The sequence below is a fragment of the Artibeus jamaicensis genome, unplaced genomic scaffold, assembly GCF_021234435.1.
Source record: "Artibeus jamaicensis isolate MK-2021 breed Jamaican fruit bat unplaced genomic scaffold, CSHL_Jam_final contig_354, whole genome shotgun sequence".
Classification (NCBI taxonomy): Eukaryota; Metazoa; Chordata; class Mammalia; order Chiroptera; family Phyllostomidae; genus Artibeus; species Artibeus jamaicensis.
This window is the reverse complement of record NW_026521803.1, coordinates 35,096,048-35,121,241: the sequence shown is the minus strand read 5'-3', so window position 1 is coordinate 35,121,241 and position 25,194 is coordinate 35,096,048. Positions and strand designations below refer to the sequence as shown.

The window sequence follows — 25,194 nt, the reverse complement described above, 5'->3', positions numbered from 1 at the left end:
GATCCTTCCTTTGGAGTTTGGGCTCCAAAATCTCAAAACAGGATGCTAAGCCTGCCTCCTTCACATCAGCATCTGTCCTTGATCAGCAACCAGAATGCACTTCAGACAGTAAGAGAACACAGCAGTGAGTGGGCTAGAAACCAGCAAGTCCAGAGGATGCACCAACCCGATGGCCACACTGAGGCACCACTCTGCAAGACCAGCTGGGTTAGTCCTGTCGTAAGGGTGGAAAACCAGACAGACACACAGGCTCCTTCAGAAAAGTATTCAGGGAATCCTTCCTATTATGCCTTCATCTCTTACAGAGAGCTGGTATGTAAAATATCAGTGTGAATACTTCTGTCTCAGTTGAAGATGCTCTTCATTAAATGTCTGATAGAAGATCCTATGAATTAAAGTTCATCTTGGAATTTTCTGCCAGGAAAACGTTTCCTTCCAGATCAATTTTGTTGCCTTCTTTTATCATGTGACAATAATTACGTAACCTAACATGTTCTCACTTTGCTGCCAGGAGACCCAGAATGAAATTCATGCTCATTCTACGTGTCTGCTGATAAACACTTCCTGCTCATTCCACTAATCATTGTCCTGTTTTCTGTTGTTGTGTTTGTGGTCCTGTGAGACACGGGGCTGAATTTGTTAGTTCCTTTGAAGTCCACTTCAGACAAAGAGAAACGGCATTTTAGATCACAACACACTGACGCATGCACGCGTGCACACGTGCCGCACCGTACTGCCAGGTGCCCCACAGGGCCCTTTTGAAGCCACACAGAGGGGCACTGCTGAGCACTGACTGCCGTGTCGGCTGCCATGCAGACCTGTTGTCTTATAAGAAAGCAAGGACCACTCAGGGAAGCTCAGGGAAGTGCGCCGTTGTGAATGATTTGGTGCATCTGGTGAGTTCATTACAATCTCTGCCTAAGAGGTGCTTCAGCCTTCAGTGTAATGGAAATGTTGCCTTTGTCTTTTGTTCAGAGTCTCTGAACTTGTAAGATCTGTGCAGGCACCACCTGAATGGACTTGAACCTCTATTCTGGCATTAGACATGCAGCTGCCTGGGGATCACAGTGAACTTGCAAGTGCTTTGTGGCGGGGTACCCCCGACCGGTGGGATCTTCAATGTCACAATGGAAAGAACACTTTCCAAAATAACAGGTTTCGAAACAAAAGGGGGTTTGGTCTAGTTTTTATATGCGACTGAGTATTGTGTTTTGTTACATTTTTAGTCCGAGAAAGTGCTCTCTTGAATAGACAAGAGATGGAATATAAAGAAATTAATCTAATTCAAGAAGTGCTATGAACAGTAAAAGAAAATCAAGCAATTAACCCTGGCAGGAGACAGAGTGTTGAACTGCTAAACACCCACTTCCCCTTTCTCCTGTTAAAGAAAAGAACCTGAGAGGCAGGGGTAACGATCAGCAATACTTGCGCCTGCCCTGCAGTTTTTAACGGGCACTCTCAGTGTGCTCTGCAGATGCCATGGGCCGCATCGTGTGGTGGAGAGAACACGGCTTTCGAAAGTGACCTGGTCAGCGTCAATAGAAGCTGTAACTGTCTCAAACGTTCTCTTTAAAATTGCTCCTGGTGGGGTCTGTCCCTTCCTGGAGCCCTTGTCCTTGTTTCCAAATGACACATTTGAGAACTAGACCCCAAGTGCATGACTCCATCACATCCGCTTTAAAAACTGGACAAGATTAAAGAGCATATTTTATATTTAGTTATAGGTCTTACCACTTTTTTAAAAGGGAAGAAAAAAATCCAACCGAACAAAAATTTTCCTACTTAAAAAAAGAACACATTTTATTTATTTATCTTTAGAGAGAGGGGAAGGGAGGGAGAGAAACATTGATGTGTTCTGGCTGGTGTAGCTCAGCGGATTGAGCATAGGCCTGTGAACCAAAGGGTTGCTGGTTCGATTCCTAGTCAGGGCACATGCCTGGGTTGCAGGCCAGGTCCCCAGTAGGGGATGTGTGAGACACAACTATACGTTGATGTTTATCTCCCTCTCTTTCTCCTTCCCTTCCCCTCTCTATAAAAATAAAAATAAATAAGCAATTAAAAAAGAAACATTGATATGATAGCGAAACATTGGTTGGTTGCTTCTTGCATGCCCCCAACCAGGGACCTGGCCCACAGCCCAGGTGTGTGCCCCGACTGGGAATCAAGCTGTCAACCTTTCGATTTGCAGGACAACGCCCAACCCACAGAGCCACACGGTCAGGTCCATTTTCCTACTTTTAACAAAAATTGTGAAAATTTCCAAAAGTAGGTAAAATCTTGCTGTCATAAATACCTCAACACAGGGAAAGACTTATAAAGACCTGTGTATTTTGTACAACATTTGCCAAAACAAAGTGAAAATGAAAGCCCACGGTTTGCAGGGGCTGAGAGGGAGGAAGGGCTGCCTTGGCTGTCGGCCTTCTGGGAGCGCACGGCTGCTCTGGGATATGACAGGCAGCTGCAGTTTGGTGAAGGAGGGGGAGGGGGTCGAAATGTCTGCTGAGTGGAAAATATGTCTCCAGTTGGCTGCACATGGTTCCCGGAAATTTCTTGTGTGTGTGTATATACATTTAGTGTTATTGTAACAAAGCAACTTGTACATTTTTAAAGTTTAAAACTGAGCATCATCTTTCCTTTCCAGTGAAACAAAAAGAAAATTTAAAAATAAGCAGGAACAAAATTACAATAGAGAAATGTCAATTCCGAATAAGATCCTACAAGGTTCTGCTGATTCTCCCATTGAGCGGCAGGGCTCAAGTCATCACGAGGAGAGAATTTTAGTTTCAAAGTGCCATCTTAAATCACAAGGATGTCCATTAAACATCACAATTAAACATGCCAAAGGAGAAGCCATGTTGTCAAAATGCCGCCTTAACCCACCTAAACACCTCAGATCCACCCTTTGCTGGCCTTCTATAAATCTCCCCCCTTTTTTAGTTTTTTTTCCTTTTATTCAAACAAGAGCAAGTAGACAGATATGTGTTGGTAAATGCTAAGGGTCCAATTCGCACAGAGACACAGAGGGAGGAGGAGAGAAGCTAGACCTCTGTGCACGACCACACCAGGGGCCCGGCACCCTACAGCTCCGAGCAGAGCTGCAGAAGCAGAAGGCTTTTCCTTTTTCCCACAGAGCCTGGTGGTGTTGATGCCACAAGTCTCTGTCAAGATAGGAAGGGATAAAAATGAATTTGGAACAGAAAGGGGCAGAGACTGTTTTCCCACTGTACACTGCTCAGGGTACATCCCCCCCCAAATCAGGTGAGAACCACGGTGTGAAGGAGAGAAAAGAGACCTCAAAATGGAGACTGAGCACGAGAGGGGAAAAAAGAGACGACACTTGCTCCCAGGGCCTGGAGAAAATGAACAAAGAAGGTTGGAATCCATGAGTGTTCCATTAGTCATCTTCTTCGCCCCCTCATCATCATCTTCATCTTCTTCTTCTTCCCCTTCTTTGCCATTTGTATCAGGGGCCAAGTAGTACTGTAATGGATTTGGCCGAGTGTCATCTTTGATGGCTTCTCCTACCTCATCGGCACCTGTGTCAGAAGGGCCAGTAAAGCAGGTGAAAAAGCTCGATGGCTCCTCACGCCGCCTCTTCCTGCTGCCTTCGTTTTGCATTTGACTTGAATGTTTCACCAAATCCTTTCCGGGTTTCCCTTTGATTTCAGTGGACTTTGAAGATGGATCGCCCCTCTCATTCAGATGAAATTCTTTGGAGAGAACTTTATTTTCGAAGTAAGGATTTTCATCAAAATAAAAATCTATTCTGTAACCTGACTTAATGTCTTCAAATTCTGTCACTTCGAGTCTTGCCATATAATGTAGTGTTTCTTAATCCTCTTCCCTGAGCAGTGCAGACACCTGTGGCTGGGTGACAAATGCTGTTACCCCCAAATCTGGAATATTGGTGATCAACTCTGACCTCTTCTGAAAAAAAAAATGGTTGGTGGAGTTTGTTGTATTTCTGTCCTACTTTCAAGACCACTTCACTGGCTTGTTTGTTAAGTCTGTCTACTTCATTTTGTACTTCATTGGTATGTTCAATGGCTTCTTGCTGTTCTTTTTCTTCCTTTGGGAAACCCAGAGAGAGGTGGGCTTCTTCTCTGGCTTGGGGGCAGGAGGAGGTCTTGGTTTCTCCGTTAGGGGTGGGAGCGAAGCCCGGCAGCCATGCTATGAGGAAAGTCGGAGAATCTGACCGCGGGAAAGCCGCACAGGTGGAAGAAGCTCGGCCTGAAATTTCTAAAACTACACTCGTGCCTGGGCGACGTGCTCTGGAGGGGGAGGACAGAGTGTGTCTTCCCGAGGCACGATCGTGGCAGAGCCTGAACGGCAGCATGTCTGTCTGGGTGCAGGGAAGGAAGGAGGCTGCAGACGGGCCAGAGTTCAGAGAAGCGAGTGCCTAGGAAGTGAGGGGGAGCCCTGGAAGGAAAAGCGGAGGTAGCCAGGAGACCTTCAAATGCCTCTAGCAGTGGTCCCTCTTCAGGGGAACAGACAACTCAGGTGAAGGGCAGGGGCCTCACCTCTGTACCTGCCGCCGCAGCCACCACACACTGGTGCCTCTTACTCTGCACCAAAGTGGGGGTGGGGGGCATTTTAAAAGAGTAGAAAAGTTAAGAATTAAATACTTTTGGGAAAAAACCCCTCCCCTTTCTTTTCTCTGAAGCAACCTATTTGTGACAATTTTTATTATATATTTAAGGTTCATTTGCTCAAAGAAACAAAGGATAGATTCAATAAATAATTTAGGCAGACGATAATGACACTGAAAAAAAGACAATTCACCTGTGGCTGATCAGGAGGCTCAGGTAAGAACAGAACTGTCCCTGCAAACTAAGCTGCAGCCTCTTTGTGCTTCGGCCCTTCAGGCCAATGATGTTGCCAAGAATGCGGGAAGGTCGCCCACTCTTTGCCGGTTGTGGGCCGGGTGGCTGTAAAGCAGGCTGGACAGATGAACATCTCTCTCCTTTTAAAAAGCAGCTCTCTCCAGAGAAGATTCTGCAACCTCCCCCAAGGACCCTTTCCTGTTTCAACAATGCATGCTGCCAGGAAATTTTTCCTTCTATCCAATGGAAACCCCCATGGCTAGAGAGGGAGCCTGCTTCCTCCTGTGCTGAGCGCAGGGGGTGGAGAATGGGCCACTGATCGAAGCAGGACCCTTGTGCAGACTTGAGTGCTTGTTGTAGCAACTTGGACCGTTTTTACTTTTTATTTTCAGGGTTAAATAAAAAACTCAGAGACTAAAAAGCTGGAAAATGAGACCTAAAAGGAAAACGAAACCTGTCCTTTTAGGTCTCATTTTCCAACTTTTTCAATCATTTCTGTGGCTTTTCCTTAAACTCTCCAAGCTTTCGAATCGTGCCATCTCAGAGTTGTTGGTACCTTAAAGGCCTCCTCAAGTCAACCACGTCTCATTGTGCAATTTCTATGAGGTGAGATTTCCTGAGTCCGGCTACAGGCAACTGGATGTTGTTGCAGTTTCTTGCACACCACGCAGAAAGGCCAGCATTATGCTTATTTTATCAGAAAACTGCAACATGACCGACAGTCCTGCTGGAAGATAATTTACGAGAAGTCCTCGGGAAGGAAAAGCTGGGTGAGGTGGCACACAGGTGGCCAGCACCCAGCAGGCCGCGTCCCCTGGGAGAGGAGGGAAAACTTTTCCTCGACCCAACTGCAACTGTGTCAACCCCTTCACACAGCGGTTTAAAGATCAGAAGCTGCCCTGCTCTTCTTCGTCAGCTGGGAGATGAAGATGGCCCATCCCTCTCATCAGCACTATTTGTCTGTCTGTCTGTCTGTCTCTCTCCCCTGGGCCCTGGGTCCTGAAGGTTTTCGCTCTCCCATTAGCTCACCTGTGCCCCCAAGAGGCAATACAACACCTACCTACAGGCACCGTAAGTAAGTTCTTGAGGAAAGGACAGTGTAAAATTAGGGCCTGGCTCTTTCTCACTTGGGACACAGCAAGCAGAGACTGAAAGTACCAACCAAAATGAAAGCAGGTGGTAAATGTCCCCCTAAAACTCTTACAGACAGAAGAGAGCCTGGCTCTTCTCATTGGCTGGGCTGACCCACCGGCTGAGCACAGAAGCCTGCACGCTGCCCTCTGGAGATGCTACAACAACTGAGAACAGAGACTGGAGGGTTGAAGATGCTGGTTTAGCTCTGCAGTTTCTTTTCCTGATGGGGGGCCAGCGTGATGGCTTTTATTCACATTATGCCAACTGCATGTTACAGAGTCAACCCGTGGTGGCATTTTTCAACCCAAGGGGCATTGGAACTATTCGATAAATTGAGTTATTTTCTGTCACTATCTAGTTGAAAAGAATACACATTTGGGGTGAAAAACAAGTAGATTTGGTATCATTTAAACACCTTAATAGAAAATAGATTTAAGGATAAATATAACCAAGTGAGCTATCTTAAGTTTTATTATAATATATAAGTCCTCAAGTAAAAAGACTGTATTTCTTAAAAATAGCTGCAGTATTTACTCTATTTTCAGTTACTGAAAGTTACTAAAATATCAGTTGAAGATAAACTGACAGTGACGAATGGAAAGAGCTTTTCGACATGTACATGTTGGCAATTCTTAGGAACCGGCAGCAGTTGAAAGTTTTGGTGGGGGTCATGCGCCACCGGCCCGGGCACACACACAGCACCCAGTCCAGGCGGCGTCGGATTCAACACAAGCGCTCGGAGACACCTTCACTGCCGCAATCCAGGCATCAGTGATCACGTCAGATCTTTATCATACCGAGGCTTTATTCTAACTAATACCAACTACAAATGACTAAAATTAGTTTTAAAAAGACCGACGAATGAACAGGTAGAGACTGAACACGTAAGGCAACAGCTGTTTCCCCGTGTTCAGCTGTTACTTCACTGTTACAGTCACTGGTCTTAGAGACGTCCCTCTACGCACCTAATGAGCCTTTTCAGAGGCAAAGGATACATTTCCTGTAAGTCTCACTATTCATGTCTAAGTCCTTTCTTTGCATGTTAAACTGATCAATTTTATTGAATTATACTTTGAAAATTATGTTTGCCCAAAATCCCAAACACTGCAAACTTCCAATTATTTAAAGACATGATTATCAACAATTTTTGGCCAATGAAATTACAACAGTATATTATTATTGTGAGGGTCCTAAGCTCAATAATGACAACATAAGAAAAAAACATTAGCTAAAGAGATAATTCAAATCATAACACTTTCATAAATTCAACATTTAAGAATAATGAATCATTAAACATGTGACTAAAGTATGGGTGGTCTAACACTGAACGCCAATGTGACTTAGGTAAATGTGATTCAGTTTAAATGAAAGGATAGAGAGTAAATTGTTATGAAATATTCATACTGCTGTATGAAATAACTGTAAAACATTTATTACATTATAACTCACATATGCTTAAAAAGTTACAATGTTTCATTCAGATTTAAGCAGACCCAAAGCTAAATGTTGTTTCATTGGCATTTCTAACATAAATCTATTCAAATCCACGCTACAGTCTTAAAGTGAACACATTTTTTGCTTTTGTATTCTCAGACTATGAAAATTGTATTATAAATATTCAAAGGATTCTTAAGACTTGGACTAACATAAAATGGTTATGTGATTTTTCAAAGAAGACAAGAGATACAAAATTGTCTTATCTAAATTATACTAAAGCTACAGAGTTTGCATTTTTCAAAATCAGATTTCAAAAGGATTTAACACTTTCACCAACCCCAAAAGAGGAATGACTTGAAACTGTTAAAGGCAACTAAGGAATTGCACAAAATTTTAACACTCATACATATATTAACCAGTATGTAACCATACCTTTTGGTTCATATATATTTGGGATAATGAAGCACAGATACACTAATACATAATACAGATTCTGGAACTTTACACTTTTATGGCTCCTTAACTTATTAAAACAGAAAATCAGATTAGTCTGAAACATAACCTAATTAATGCTGTTCTATATTACAAGATTCATTTCGTAAGTCAGGAAATGCCAAGTCATAAAAATATAAAACTTCCTTCCTTAGATATAATATTCAAAATGTTTCTTTATATTTAATGTAGCATAAAGCAATGCATTAACACAGCAATTTTTCTCATGTTGCAATTGCATTTGCAAATATTCTAGAACAATTACTGTGGCAAAATAACACTAATACTACTTGTCAGTCCTCTGACTCATTCTTAGAATATCCCATGTTTCTCTAGAGGATCAAAATTTGTCCTTGGCAGTTGTATGAAAGGGCAAAACTTTCTGAAACACAATTTGCTTGTTTGTGAAATAAGGAGGCTATCTGTCTTGCCTACTTCATGCGATTACAAGTTTTAGCACAAATGTACTTATGTTTTTTGAGAGTTTATCATGTTCCAGGCCCTGTGGTAGATGTTGGAGTCCAAAGATAAGAGGGGGCCCCTGCCAGCGCATCCAGGAGGGGAGACGCAGGTTGACAGCAAGCACCTACTAACTACTGTGCAGTGCAATAAATGGCATGAAGAAAACGTGCAAATGCAGATGAAGGAGCAGCAATTTCTGTACAGGGGCAGGAGCAGTCAGGACAAGGCCCAGAGAGAAGATGGTATTTGAGCTGAGCTTGGCAGGAAGAGCAGAAGTTGGCCAGAGGACAAGACGTGAAAGGCCCAGTTCTAAACAGACGGATGAGTGTAAGCAAACACACGAGAGTGAAGGCTTGAGAGAGTTCCAGGAAAACAGCATTCCTGTCGCTCCACCAATGGGTGAGCAGGGGCAGGGGGATCCAGGCAGGGCCAGGGTTCGGAGGAGAGGCCACACGGTTGTTATAGCCAGGTTTCTGTTGTGCCCAGAAATTTGGACAGAGTTCATTGTCCATCGGGAATCTTTTTAAGTTTTCAAATCAGAGAACGGTCAGATAAGACTTGTTTTAAAATTCTGGCAGAGGAAGGAGGGGAGAGGAACTAAAAAAAAGAAAAAACGGACTGGTTGGAAGGTGAGCGTAGCAGAAAAATGAGGAACTGAACGAGGAGCTGGACATGGCCAGGAAAGAGAGCAAATTAGCCGGTGGCAATGCTGCCACGGGGGAAGGGAAGGCGTGAGAGAAAGCAAATAAAGGGAGACAAGGGGCACGTGGGAATTCATTTGGGGAAATAATGGTCTTAACTGGCGACAAGTAGGTATTAAGGTGGAGGACGTGAACAGGTAATCAGAAATAGAGGGTGAGGCAAAAGTAGGTTTACAGTTGTTTGTATGGCAAATAATACAATGATTGATAAATAATATAGTAACATAGGAATAAACTGTGTTTCCAGTACTCACAACTGCCAACCGACTTTTTGCCCCATGCAGCAGGTCAGGAAATGAGAGAGAACAGTCTGGGTCAGGAAAAGGGTGATGGAAGGAGAGAGATCCGGGAGCTGGTTGCACACGCAGACGCTGGAGGATCCTGCCCTCGGCGCTGTGCCTGGTGCCCGGGGGTCTCTTTCTGGGTATCTGTCAGTGACTGAGCGCTTGAGACAGCCCACAAAGAATGAGACAGAGTGGAAGACCCAAAGGATGAGGGTGGAACAGCCGAGGGCACTGCACAAGTAGGGGGTGCCCAGAAAAAGGGGCTGGGTCTATTTTACAAATTATAGATTTGAAATCTTGGGTTGTAGCCACTATTTTTATTTCCAAGGGAAAGATTCCAATGTTGTCTCCAACGTACAAATCACGTTTTAGGGGATTTTGTGATGGGTCCCTGTAGCTACCAACAAAATTGCTTTGAAGCAATTTTATTTTATTTTATCTTATTCTATTTTATCTTTTAAATACTCACCCTTTATCAAGTAATAATTATTTAATTTGGAATCAGGAAATAAATTATGAAAAAGTCAAATTTCTGGTATCATAAACATGTATTTGAATTAGACTTAAATTTATAATTCCAAACTACCAACATTAGTGGCCAAAACTGACATTCTAATATCTGTAATTTCAACTTTGCTTAAATTTCATCAGTTATGCACACATTTTAATGCTTCAGGAAGGTCATTATATGATACCCTTAATAGTCCTCTGGATGTAATTACAACAAAAAAATAAATATCATGAAAAATTAGGAGAGACAACAAATAGAAATTAAAATGAAACTCCTTTACATTTGTGATTGTGTTGCCATATATACACACACACATTTGGTAGCTCATTTTGATATATACATATGTATGTATGTATAGATACACACATACATTCAAAAATAAAAGGGAAAATATTTTAACCCAATGAATAATTTATAAAAACTCATATTGATGATCACAATTTCCAATTTTGTTCAGACAGAAATCTCAGTGACTCACTAGATCATAAACTGGAATCAGTGTGGGGCAAACTGGGGGCTTTACTACTGGTCAGAGTCACACAAGGCATGTTAAACAAGCTTCCCTAAGGTCTGGTTAAAGGGAATTCACTTACATCTGGAGGAAAATGAGCTAAACAGCCTATCACTGAGACTACACTCTGCAGGAATATCTATTTGATAAGCTTAGAGGGGGAGACAGGCTGGCTGAAACCTCTATATCTCTAATGCAATCATATTGCCTAATGATAAGCAAACTAAAAGGCCAATTCATTATACAATTCAATATTTGGACCATCAAACTCTTTAGCACTTAATGAGCAATTAATACTTGCCGACGGAAAATGTTGGGTGGCACATGGGGATCAGTACCTCCGGCCCACTTGTCGCACACGAGCCCTGACACGCCAGCCAAACACCTGTGATCTGTGAGAAGGACAAGCGGCTTTGGTGTCTTAACTGATGTTCTTCCCCAGAAAAAGGAATCGTGTGAAGCTCTGTTTGTTTCTAACTCAGAATGCACCTCATTTGTGATGTGGTTTCAGTTGCTATCATGTACGTGACCCACAGACGTGTGTCTTAAAATAATACTCCGTGCCTTACTGCAGATAATATTACAAGTATACTTAACACTATGGATACTATGTTTATTCACTTTTCAGCAAAAGCATATTGAATGCGAGCAAAAGCCTTCCATTGAAAGTCATGTCTTTCTCTTAGGAGTAAGCATATAAAGAAGGCAGTTTGGACCCATTTCTGAAGGCCTAATAGGTTATATAAATTTTGCATTAGCAAAAGTGATTTTTTATTTTATTTTTTAAAATTTAGTTTATTTCCTATATACCTATTTTTGGAGAGAGGGGAATGGAAGGAGAAAGAGAGGGAGAGAAACATTGACTGGTTGCGTCTAGTACATGCCACATGTCTGCCTGTGCCCGGACTGGGGACTGAACCCATAACCTAGGCATGTGCCCCGATCGGAAATTGAACCAGTGACCTTTTGCTTCGCAGGCTGATGCCCAACCAACTGAGCCATACCAGTCAGGGCAGCAAAAGTGATTTTTAACAGAAGCATAATTTTTATTTTAGAGGAATTTTTGAAAAATATAGATAATAACACACAAAAAAAGAAACTAAAAAATTACCTATAATCCCAGCACTTTTTGAAGTACCTTTAATAAAACGGAAAACTCTATCAAACTATTCTTACTGTTCAAATTCTATTCCTTAGAACCACCACCATAAACCACTTGGCATACATCCTTCCAGACTTCCTATTACTGTGTCTTGAAAATAATCAAGTTTAGCAGTTTTTTCTAGTAGGAGCAATTGGGTATTCCTCTGCATTATTTTATTTTTTACAAAAATATTTTATTTGTTCAGAGATGTGACTTCTGGTTGTCAGATCATTTCAAATGTTAAAATTAAAAGTGTGTATGATATGGTTAAGTGCATGCTTGCCCCAGATTTGCTTCTCTCTCTTTTTTAAGTCATTTAACACATATCAGTTGCTTGCATAGCTTGGAAATGATTAGACTCACCATTTTTGTCAAACAATAGAAGGCAGGCATGCTCTTTTAAGGGGAGGGTTCTTTCCAAAGGAAATACTATACCTGAAGAAACATGCTTTTTAATAATATTATGATGCCAGGTTTATGGCAAATGCTTTCATTGCAGTCACTTGAGATGAACATTTAGAGACATCATGCTACATTAAGTTTGCCGGCGGCAGCACTACAAACTATCTGCACTTACAGATTTTGAATTTATGATTATTCAGGTGTCAGCATTTGCAACTGTGTTAACTACAAAGTAAACAACCAGCAAACCTAAGGGTGCCCCTAAAACTGCCGCAAATCCTCGAACTCAAGGTTAGACTATGAGTTAAAACACAACAGAAAATACCCTTTCTGGACCTTTGGAAGGTTTAAAATGGAATGAAACTTCTGGTGCATGCATCCTGATTGACACAGGAAAAAGTCAAAGCCTCAAATCAGAGCGCACAGAAAGGCAAATGATGCATGCGAGGTTAAAAAGACTGATTTTGTAAGAGTGTTCTTGTTTTTCTAAATTCTTGATGATGACTTTTACATCAGGGATAAGAAATAAGGACCCACTCTATCTTTATCTGTACAGTCCCCACAGACTGGGCCACTCCATGCTCTTCCCCACGCAGGCCGGTTGTTTCCATGCAGGAGGTCATTGAGCATGAAGCATTCTAAAATTTGTTTGGAATTCAGCTGTTTGGAATGTTATCCACATTCAGATGGTTATCCACAGCAGCAAGGCCACCAGCAGCAGGCCAGCTTTCAAAAGCCTAAGAATTCTTAATGCTCCAAGAGTGCATAGTGCCTGTTCAACCTCCTAAACACGACTGATAAGTTTTTAAGGGGAAAGCATTTCGAGGTCCAAGTCAGACACTAGGCACGTAATTAGCTACTGCAGATGCCAGAACCTCACAAGTTCTCAAGTCTTTGGACATGCGGGGGTCATCCGCGTGTGACTAGGCCAGCGGGAGTCTGTGAGATGTCAGAGAAAAGCATGGGGTTACCTGTCTTGAACCCCTAGATGCTGGATTCAGCCCAAGTTCTAAGCTAAAGTCAAGACTGAAAGAGGATTCCATGTAGAAGGTGTCACAGAATCAAGGGACTGGAGGAGAGACAGTAGATCTTGTCAGAAAAGAACGGAAAACCTTCAAAGTGGTTAGGACTTATGGTGCAAGGGATGAGGCGGAGAGCTGACTGTGGATGGAGAATGAGGCTGAATCCAGACCCCACAGGGCTGTGTGGCTTTCAGTGGCCACACACGACCCGTGAACACACAGTGCGGGAAGGACTTGGAAATGCAACAACGTTTTAGGAAGTATCTACTGACAGACATTGTGTGATCCAAATCATCACATTTTCTATACAATTTAACTTAAAAAGTATAGTTATTTAATATTAGATTCACATCTAACCCTTTCTGCTACACACGGAGATTAAAAACTCAATAACAACATGGTTTTGCCATCTTATATTTAGATACATGTGGTTTAGTTTTCAATGAAGAATGGTAATTTGATCATTCAATAATTTGATCATTTTTCTCTCCAAATATTAGAGTACTTATTAAAATGTAACTAATACGGTCAAAGTTAGTGAAAGCATTTTCTTTGGCTTTGGGCAGATCTTAAAGCAAATATTCTGTTGAGTATTTTTAATAAAAAAAAGGTATTTCAAACATATGGTAGATGTCTAAAAGTGAAAATAGTTTTGTCTCAGAATTCTTAGATTATAAATTCTTTAAATTAAAAAAAAGAGCAACCTGAAGAAACACAAAACAAAGAAGGACTGATTCCTGAGGTGTGTTCATATTCGAGTTTGGCCTCTCCGAACGCTGTAATAAATCTGCATAAATATGCTTCACAACTACTTCCAAGAGTTATGCCCTTTTTGATTTCTGGTCAGTTTTTAACAACAGCAAGACAAGAACCACAGTAAAAATGCAAAGATGTTTAATCTCCCTAAATGCCGTCTAAAATTAATGGCCGATGTTTTTTTCTAGTAAGGCATCCTGACACCGATTATTAGGAGTGTTTTGACTGTGAACTGCATGGTGTTTGATGGCCGCACACTCAAGGACGACAGCGAACGAGCCGGAACAGCAGTGTGTAAAAATACATTTATCACAGAAATGGCGTGCCGGCTGCCAGTCAATATGCGCCTCTCATTTGTCAGGACGTTCTCCTGCTGTGATTCCCTCATTACAATTTGCTTTTACTTCCTGGGCAAATGGCAACTAGAAAATGAGGCAGCTTCTTTCTTGACCGAACTTAATCCAGAAGAAATGAGGTGACAGCTGCAGCCACTCAAGTGTTCCAGGACATTCTGCACAAGTCCGTGAAAGGCACGGTTACATATGCTATTACGTCACTGAGTGTGACTGCCCGCAAGTTCCTGCGCTCTCTCAGCCTGCTTCGTTTGTGGGAAGAAATGTTTCAGAAACTGAAACTGCTAATATCCCAGTTAATCTACTAATTAAATAATTTGAGGTGTGGAATGCAGATAAACGCTCATTGTAGATGTACAGTTTAGAAGACATTCTTGGATCCTTTTAAAAGAAGCATCCGGTTAAAATCTGAGCACAGAATAATTCCTGTTCTATGTTTTTCTGATAGTCTCAATGCAGACTGCTCTTTCTAAGAAGCAGAAAAAGGTTCATTCACTTAGATAATTTACTGTAACTATAGTCATAGCTGTAAAGAGATTCATAATATACTCACATATAGGTTGAAATGATATTTATTTTTTCATACAAGGATTTTCTGACTCACTGATTTCTGGTCATCGTTTATCACACTGCAGGGCACAGTACACGATTATAAGAGATGTGAGAAGATCACAAAATGTAGAAAACAAAAACAATTTTTTTCTTTTAATTAAAAAAAATGCAGATACTAGGAAGCATGTTAGGAGGGGGCAGACAAAGGAAGTAAGAATTGCCATGAATAATTATAAGCTCCAAAAATAATGACTGCTCCAATCACTGTTTTTGGTTTTTCTTTATCTAACATGGCTAAACAATTTCTGTTCCAGTGTACGTGGGCCCAGTTTTCTAGTTAGGGTTCGGATTTGGGATTCTGTTTCCAGGAGTCCAATATCAGCGATGAGTAAGGAAACAGACTGGAAATAAGGTTAGGTGGATGAGCGTAAACCTGATGCTAAGTGAAATAAGCCAGACACAGAAAACCGCGTACTGTATGGTTCCACTTACATGAAATTTTCAGTGAGGCCAAACCACAGTGACAGGAAGATCAGCAGTTGCCAGAGAGTGAGGGGCGGGGAAGAAGGACACCTCTGGGCTGATGGATGGGCTCTTATTCTGACAGCCATGGAAGTGACAAGCCTGCCCACATTTGCTATCACTCATCAAACTGTGCACTTACAGCAAGTGCATTTCTTATGTGTAAATTATACCTCACTAAAACAGTTATAAATATGTAAATGCAGCCAAACAGATGTGAGATCAGGGGAGAGTGAGCTACGTAGTAACTGATGCTTTTGTTGCTACTGCCCGGAAGTGGCAAGAAATGGCCACGCAGAGGGCTAATTACTTAGAGCAGGAGGCTACGGCTGTTCCCTGGATGCATCTTCTAGTTTTTCACCGGGTCTCGGCGGACAGTGCTCCCCCAGTTTCCCTTAGGGGGACTTAACCACAGCCTGCCACTCCTCAGTGAGGATACCTTTCCTGTAAACCCGCTGGAAGAGTTCTTTTCCTTGAATTCTTGTTCATCACTCTGTAGCAGATCTGTGCATGCAGCAAGAGATATTTCTTCCTTCTTAATATAAGCCATACATTTCTGTTCAATTTACAATACTGGCTATCGATTCAGGATTGCTGGTCCAAACCAGTCTTACCTTCTTTGTTTGAAAGTCCTAAACCTAAATTTACACCTGCTATTGTCCACAGTATGCATAGTCAATTCTAAAGGTAAAGATTTGGAAACATATTTTAGAAATTCTAGAATTTTTAATACAAATATCTCCACATGAAAGATGCTATCCCAGAAATACATGAAGGTTTATTTTTAATAAATAGCACAGCACTGAAACGAACAGTCTAGCTTTTATATGAGGAAAACTTTTGACTGCTGTCCAGAAGAATAAACAGTCAAGCTGCAGGAAAACTCCAGTGCACATGCCGCACCTGGGTCAGGGTAGAGTTCTGAACGGACTCCCACTTCCCTGCAGGCGTGTGTGCAACCCAGGTAAGAGGCCGCTGTCCCTCCCGACTTAGCAAGTTTCAACACACTGGTCCTTTCCCAAAAAGGCAGTTTACAAAACCACTGAAAAACAGAATGATTGGGGCCTATCAGAAAAAATAAATCTGTCTACAGAATATGATACAAACAAGTGAAACCACACCCAACAAAGGGGCGTGGAAAACAAAAATCATACTCAATAAAGGAAGAAAAAAAAGCAATGTTTTGTTTCATCCTTATTCACACTGTATTGATTAAGAAAAACAAGAAATTAAATAAGATAGCACCAATGAAATCAGACTGAAAAGGCGCTACAGCATTGCTCACGAAGCCTCCTCTTCACCACGGAATACATTCTGGCATGACAGGCTTTGAAAAACAGGAATGTAACTCTGGTTGATTAACGAGGACTCTGCCATGAAGACCCTGATCTGCCAGCCAGCCACAGGGCTATTGCAGGGAACCTGCCACAGGGACCACAGTCCCCAGTGCCACCGCGGGAGAGGCAGTGTTGCCAATGGAGGAGAGAAGGCAGTCAGAGGGCACGGCCCCGCTGGTTGGGGAGCTGCCTTGGCAAGGCCAGGGAGTGAGAGGTTCGTGCTCAGAGGGCTGTTGAAGTTCTACTTCTGCCCTGGCTGGGTCGTTAGCTGCAGCTTTCTATTTTTCTTGTCATCTTCCCTTCTATCCCTCTGTATTGTCGAGTCTATTGTGTAAGATCATAGTGCAAAAGCATTACATTCTCTTCTCTAGTCTTGGCTATTTTTCCTTGATTGTTTTCTCTACCCTAATGCATCTCAATCTTTTCTTGGCTGTCAACACAAAGAAAACCTTCATTGTTGTGGGTTTTTTTCCTGGCCTACATTTTTCTGAACAGATTTTTTTTTTTCCTGAACCCTCTTTCCAAGATATTTTTCAGGGACTTAGAGGCCCCAGACTAATACAGGGACCTCAGGGGAAAGGCAGAAAAGAATTCTTACTTTCCTCCCCTATTGTGTTAGTTATCTCCACACAAGTGTTTAAAAGAGTTCTGTGGACTACTCTTCCTGTCCAGCTGAGGTTTAAGTAATATAATCCATCATCACCATTTCATATATGTTGTTTCCTCATAGTTACTTATTCCTACAATATTTACCTTTCACATTTCCACCTATCCAATGAATTTAACTTTTCTCTATTTCTGTATTCAGAAACATTCTGGCAGTCCTAAATTCTCCCGTGGTGTTTTTCTAGCACACACAATACCAAGACGGGTGTTGAGGACCATGGAGACTCGACTTAGGACTCCATCATCACTTGCCATGAATTCTCACATGAAACTAAAGGACCACACAATCGGGATTTTATTTCACTGATGTCATCTGTGAACATTGTCATGCAGTATTTTATAAGACCCTCTAATAGTCTCATAACTCTGACTTCTTCATGCAGAGGCCGTCCCCAGACATTGGAAATCAGGGGATAAATGACTGTATCTTCTGAATGACACCTTATTCATACTGGTACTAGGTTGGAATATCGGTGCTAAAAGCACATTTTCCTCAGCTATTAAGTGCTACAATGTACTGTCAAGAACTTGAAACAATCAAGGCTAGGCCTGCAAGTTCTCATATACACATTATTTCCACATTTTTTTAAAGATATTTTCTCATTTTGTGTAAGTAGCCATTTAAGTGGCATTCAAATCCACAAAATACTATTCTTTGGACAAAAAGATGATTTCCTAAGTGTACAACTTAGTAAATTTTATTTTTTAGTGACTTGTTTTTAGTAACATTTTACAAAGACTTCTCTATATGATGATTAACTCTCTGAAATGGACATTTCAGCTTCAAATCATTGTTCTGCAACAGACTCCTATTCAGGTGGGGTTACAAAAGCAAACAGCATGGGAAAGAAGTATGGAAGGGGAAGGGTTAACGCAAAGCCATTACAGGCCACAGGGGCTGTAAGTATGCTGAGAGAATTCGAACTCTTTCCCCACAGAGCACCCTGTCCCACATAAAATGTGCTTCATGTGTTTCAGAGTCCACTTGGGCCCAACCTTATTACATAGAAACCATAAAACACCCACATTATGCTTAGCAGTTCAGTGTCAAATACCCATGTCCAGAGAAAGTAGCTCATGGCCTTTGCATCCCCAAGGCCCGGTGACAGTGGTCCAGGACCACTCCACGGACACCTGCAATTTAACCCCACCTCTCCAGGGTCCAGGGGGCAGGGAGCACATAAAAGCCCGGGGAACGTGGGCCTTCGCTGCTTCAGCAGTGGGGCTTTGGATGCTCCGGTATTTTTTGCAGAACCACCCTGCGATCTTGGCGTTCTCCTGCCTAGATGACTCGCCGTGCCTAAATGCTTTATTTCCCAGGGGATGTAAAGAAAACAACAGATAATAAGAAGGCGACTCTGTCCCCTGCTCTTCGCCTTTCCTATAAAGATTATCAGCAAAGAAAATGGCTTCCCTAAACTAGAATCAGGAGGAAAACACACACACATTTATTATTTAATTGGAGGGCACGTGACTGAATGAAAAGAACAAACTGAAAACGAGGAAGGTTGATTGCCTTTGCCAGCAACCTCGGCTCTTGCTATAAACTCTGCACATCTCCTTTTGCCAGAAGCTACCTGCTCATCTGCATTTAATCTAAGAAATTCATTTGTCTTTTCCTTTGAAAAAGCTAGAATCCAGAGATCAGTACGCATGCCAAAAATATACCAGGATGAATTAACTAAGAAATATTTTTACAAGGAATGAAATGATTTTCAAAGGCTTGATTATGTTTGTAAGCCACCACAAATAAGCAAGTTTTTCCTAGCTCCCTTTGGTTGCTAAGACCCGGGTTATCTATACCCATTGAAATGAAACACCCTTTGGATAATCGAGCATAACTCCTCATACGCATCTGAGAAGCACACAGATCTTTATAATAAAAATGCGCTGTTCATTTAACTTCAGCCGTGAACACCCAAGGGTCCGGCTCTGGCAGAAGAGCCCTTTCCCCACCCCAGTCTGATCCACGGGCGGATTCAAGAATGTGGGTTGTCTTCCCGGCACGTGCTTCAGCGTTGCCCAGGATGTTTACAAGTGTGATAAACATTTATTCTTTTCTATATCTGCCACTACTGTGAGGTTATTGATCAAACCGTACTTGAAAACACTCTGCTGGACACCATGCAGAAGGATATATGCTGTTTCTGAAAAGTAATTGCTTCCTCTCCTGTGAACAATTCATTGTTTCATCCAGGTTTGTTTTTAATCTGATTTTTTGAAGGTCTCATGAAAGTCACATCAATTATATGATGCTCAGGCAATTAAAGACTTATACACCATAGCTTTCACTAATATTAAACTCATATGAAACCATTTCTAGTTAAGAAATGTGATTCCACCCTGGCTGGTGTGGCTCAGTGGATTGAGTGCTGGCCTGTGAACCAAGGGGTCATGGGTTCGATTCCCAGTCAGGGCACATACCTGGGTTGTGGGCCAGGTCCCCAGTAGTGGGCGCATGAGAGGCAACCACACACTGATGTTTCCCTCCTTCCCTTTTTCCCTCCCTTCCCCTCTCTAAAAAAATAAATAAATAAAATCCTAAAAAAATAAATATGATTCCGGTCTACATTAGGTATGGAAAAAATCCAGTTTATTTTTTTTCAGGCTATTGGCAGATAATTTTAACAGAATATCACATACTTTTTTCTATGTCGCAACTGAAATACTAAAAAGGTGTTAAAAAACAAAGCACTTAAATGCTCTGGGACCCATGGGGGCTAAAAGGAACAAAGAACGCTGAGTGTGTCTGCAGAACGGCCTGCTGCTTGGGAAGCCCGGAGCCAAAGCCCATTTTCTACCGGCTGACAGAGCAGAAGGGAGAAATGAGGCGGTTTCCCGTGTTACCCCCTGAAAGGCTCTGGGCATTTCTAACTCCCTCGGGAGTGACCCTCCCCACTGGACCAACTGCACCAAAGTTGGGAGGAAATAACATTTTTACCAGGCATCTTCTAATTCGGTGTGATTTCCCAGTTCATGGAGGTAGCCTCATTTCATTTATTTCCTAGTTTACATTTTTTGGGCTGCATTTATTTCTCAAAACTGCTATAAACTTTGCATTTCTACATTAAGGAATTTAATCTCTCTGGTAAATATGGTCATGTTAGCATTTTAACTTTCTTTCTGAGCATTTAATTTTTAAATGCTTTCAGTAATTCATGAATTATTTTTTAAAAGTCGGTTTAAGAGCCCCAGCGTCTAAGAGAAGTCCTCTTTCTTCTGCCTCTAAGTATATGCACAAAGGTATCTACTCTTCCCTGTTGGTTAGACTCACCTAAGAAAATAAGAGTAGTGACGAGTCCTCATGCAGTGTAGACGCTTGGTTACCAGCTCCGTAGGAGCTGAAACAGATTCTCAACCAATTCGTGTTACAGAAAATAACACATTTTCTTGCTTTCCCAAAGTTTGCTTTACACCACTTCGCTATTAAGAAAGACCTACATTATTTAGGACTGGATTCTGCAAACTGAGAGAAATCAAAAGAGAATTCTGCAGGGAGCCCAGGTTGAGGCGGCGAGCCCAGGGCACCGGAGCGGCCCCGCCCAGCTCCTTCCCCGGACCTACACTCAGCATCCCGTCTTGGAGCCCCCATGGCTTGGAACTGTGTCTGTGAGCATCTGTACTTTTTTTTCAATTTGTTTTGTGCACCCGTTAGCAAGATGTGTCCTACGGCATCAGAAAAGCCTAAGAGAGCTCGTAAGGGTGTTACACTTAATGTAAAGCACAAAGTAATTATGTGTTTCGATCGTAGTGAACAAAATAAAGACGTAGTACCTGTGTTGACTTTCGGATCTGGGAATGCTCAAACTTTTTCCATATAAATTAATGGTAACTGTATCCTCTCTTTACATCATTCTGGCTTACGAGAGGTTTCATAAGAACGCTCTACTTTTGGACATGGATGAATGAATGTGAGTGGGGAGGCAGCTTCTTATTAAACACTTTTGGATAGTGGGAGACTTTAAATAGTGGGAGACGCTGACGCTCCAATCTCTCACCACAGCCCTCTCAATGGACTGATCTCAAGTCAGTAAGCCCCGACAGCAGCAAGCGGCCCGCCTCCACGCATGCATTACTTCCCACGGCCACCTGGAGGAGGTCTGAGTTCCTCCGTGGGCCTTATCAGACAGAACACCCTCTCGCTGCAGACCCCAGTCCAGCTCCATGAGCAGATCCTGGGAAAGGCATCCCCGCTGTGTTCCCACTACACAGCTCACACAGCTGACGCTGTGACCGAAGCTGGGGGTTGAGTAGAGACAGGAGCGAGGAGTGGGGGGCCCTCAGAAATAGAAACCCTCCAAATGGGTTCTAGTACCTCCCATGAACTAAGTGAAATAATTCTGTTACACTTTCTGGCATAAAAGACTGCGCTTGAAGAGCTTCAGGCGGACAACTGGGGGTAGGAGATGAAAGAAAAGCAAATCTCTGAGTTCAGGAAGAACTAGGCGCGGTTCAGGAAGAGACGATGTGCACGTGACTAAGAAGAAAGCTGGACTTTCACGTAACCCAGGGTGTTCACTGTGAATGGAACACTCGTAGCCATAGTAGGTCTCACCCCAGCAGGAGGCGGGGCTGGGCGGGCAACCAATTCCCCGCCCCCTCCCCCAAAATAAACTCTACACATTCCATAATCATTTATCCCATGCTTTAAAAAGTCACAAATTTTATGTCCATAAACTTGATTTTGCCAGGGAATAACCATTTTGAAGAGGAAATATCTACTGAGTTCAATTTTACTGCTAAGGAAATGGGCAGGGTTCTACCAAAGGCAGCTTTCTCCTGGTCTGCTGTCTTTTCCTCTACTGTCTTTGTTTACCCTGCAGCTGGAGGCAGATACTAAGCACACTGGTCATCGCCTTCAGAATTTAATATCCTCAGCATTGGTCCAGGCTCAGAAAATCAAGAAGTCTGAATTTCAAAAGAAAGTGGCTTTGTCTCTTACACTCTAGCTTATACTATTTCAACGAACCAAATATTTGCCATGCAGCTAAAAAAACTAAATTGTTTTAGCAATTTAAATTCTAGTACTCTGGTAATTTAATTCATCTGAGTAATGTGTTATTGCTTCCTGACATATTTATTGAATGAATTAATAAATTACTAGTGATCCCTTAGAAATGTAATACTGTCTAGCATGTGGTCAGTTTGGTAAAAGCCCTTCTTACAATCCTGAAGCCCAGAACTTTGTGGATGGGCGCCAGAATGGAGTGAAGCTCTGCGGAGATTTAGAAGGGTTCGTGTGTGCTAGCGTGGTGTGCAATCCAATTTGTTTCATAAGGGCCACTATAAGGATAATAGTTCATGGATAATCTGCTAACACAGGATGCTGAGAGCCTTGCTACTCTACTCCTTGGTTTAAAATCACAGAGTCTATGAGATAATGCTCTTGCAAGTGTAAATGTACTCAGCCAGTGTCATAAGAGTTTATAATTAGATTATTCAGGGAAAACTTTAGGAAAGAAAACACCAACTAGGAAAATATTCCCAGGGCATACTAAATAAACTCCTAGTCTTAAGAAGATGAGAAACCATTTTTAGTGATCAGAAATGAGCAGAAGGGTTGAAAAGGAAGGAACTCAGAAAGCCTCAAGTTTCCAAGACTTCCACTGACTTCAACAGAACCGACAGAACTCATGTAGACTGCAGAGAAAATCGCTCCCTTTGTAGTAATGGATGGGCAGTCACACTGGTTCCATTTTAATAAACAAAAATGAGAAATGAATGATATACTAGCAAGGAAGAGTCTGTTTCCCTAAGCGACTGCCACACAACTGACTGACAGCAATTTATCTGCCTGATCACTGCCAAGCATGCATCCAGTAATGTGAAGATTATCCTGGGAGATGACTGATCACTTTACAGGAAAATACCCTTCCTGTGAAAGGCTTTCCTATAAATTAGGGCGAAGAGAAAAAACCCACCACCCCCGCAGCCCACGTCTTCCCCAGACAGAAGCTCCTTCGGACAGCCTGAAGAAAGTGCTTTGCTAACACACTTAGCGTGGAGCATTTACAGAGTTAAAAGCTGAAAATGCCTACCCTGGGAGACAGGGGTAAATGAGATACATTTCTGCATTTCTTCTGATACAAATTCAATTTTTTTAAGAGCCTTTACCCTAGACACGACGTCACACTTTTTACGATAATAAAACTTTAAAATCACAGTATGTGGCTTCGCAGAGCGGTCAGCAACTTTTCCATTTTTCCAGGCAGCCCCATCTTGTTATAGCAAATGGCATCGTTCCAAAGGAAAATAAGAGAAAAAATTAAATTGATTACTATGTCAACCTTGGCATCTATATGCCAAACTGTTCTTTGATAAGAGCTAAGTTATTTGGTAGAAACTTGAGAAAAAGTTTTCTTCTCTGAATTCCAAATTCTTGCTATCGGATATAATTTCTTAGGCTTATAGGTACATATTTCAACAATTTGAGTGTTTCCGAAATCACTCAAGAGGGTTTTCTACTTTCCTTCTTCACAGGCCAGTTTATTAGCCTACCTAGGGCCTCCTTTTTTCTCCCCAAAGTGCTCTGTTTCCTTCAACTTATTTGCCACATATGTAAAAATAGATTTAATAGGTAGTCAGCTACCTACAACGACACAATACAGATTTGAGCTGGGGAGGAACACATTGCTGGAAAGACCAGGCCATTACCCCTTCTCTCAGTCAAGCTCCAAAGGAAGGGCAGTGAGTACTCCGACTTGGGGTTTACCTCTTAACAAGAAACTTACACAAGGACAGGCCGCAGGCTCTCTTTACCGCCCCATCCCTGAACTCCTACTGCTGTGACGTGTTTGGGGAGAGGCTGGGTCGGCCTGGAGAGGTGACAGAGCGGGAGCGGGGAAGGCGATGCGACCTGGAGAAGTCTGGTCCATGGGCCTTCGCTCCACTGGGTTTGCACTCACACTACCTGTGACTGGGAACAGTTCTCCATTTCTATCACATGGCCCCTCTTGGCCTAAACCATGAAGCTTTCCATTTATACCCCTGATTAGGTAGGATCTTATCAGAGCTATCTGTTAGTTCCTACGCTCTATTGTTAGATATGTATTATTTTCTTCTGTTGGAAAAACTCGAGCTTTGATTTTAATTTTAAAATTGGCATGAACAAATTCCCTCTTTTGGGAATGTTCTGTGTGTAAAGGCTCCACACCCCCTATTTGTCCTGGTACTGGTTCCATCATTTCTGAGACACCGTAGTTTAAGAAACACCCACATAAACAACTTGCCCTTTATAAAGATGGACTATGGTTTCTTCCCCCCGACAGACTTTAATTCACAAATTGCTGAATTGCTGTGTCCTGTTGCTTGCTCCACAAAGGAGGTAGGCACCCCCATCTTCCCAACTTGAAAGCATTCGCAGTAATGCATTTGGCCATGGACACGTGTCTAGCTTGGAATGGACTCGTAGGCTGAAGGAGTGATTTAAGATGACCAGTTGCCTTAATCAAGACAGGTAAGGAGAGAGGAAGTTGCTATTTGATTAGCTGAATTATTCTTTTTCATTATGAGAGCTTTATGAAATTAAACAGCATGGGCTTGAGGTTACTTTACACTGAGCAGGGCTCGTATCTTCAACTTCGAATGGTTAATGTGATTGATTGACTTGAAGGAGAATAAAAAATGTTAACATTCTGGCAAAATATGTTTATATGATATACACCGTAATACAAGGTACATTTTGGAAGATAATAATAGTCTGAACACTTTATAAATGACACGTGAACTCGCAATGAGAAACGATGGAAAGAAGTGGATCCCCTCTCTCCACGAGTAGTTTGTTTCTCTTAGAGATTTCTGGGACCACATTTTAAGGCAGGTATTGAGATTCACATTTTAAATACCTTGGGCTCTGGCTAAATAAACCGTATTTTAAATAGAAGTATAAGATACTAAAAACTGAACAGAAATACATTTCTTTTTCTTAACCACTCATGTTTCTACCCACATATATAGACTGTCTGCAGATCTAGTATGGTCCACAAACATTTTTTGATCGGTGCCTGTGATGTCTAAAATTTTAGAGTTCTTACCCCCTCTCCCAGTGGAGCAGACACTCTCTCCTGTACCATCATCTCTCACCTC

At 42.1% G+C, this 25,194-nt stretch overlaps 2 protein-coding genes across 5 annotated transcripts in view; both read right to left on the bottom strand.

The window, feature by feature from the left end:
- The window catches only part of WDR7 (WD repeat domain 7), a 292,206-nt gene that overhangs the window by 11,926 nt on the left and 255,086 nt on the right, over positions 1-25,194 (bottom strand). The window lies entirely within an intron of this gene.
- Positions 2,493-4,527, bottom strand: LOC119054131 (uncharacterized). The gene has a single exon (XM_037151998.2). It carries the CDS (start codon positions 3,814-3,816, stop codon positions 2,950-2,952), a length of 867 nt encoding a protein of 288 aa, XP_037007893.2. The 5' UTR covers positions 3,817-4,527; the 3' UTR covers positions 2,493-2,949.

Coding starts and splice junctions, on each gene's coding strand:
- LOC119054131 (XM_037151998.2), bottom strand. CDS start 3,816: ATGGCAAGACTCGAAGTGACAGAATTTGAAGACATTAAGTCAGGTTAC.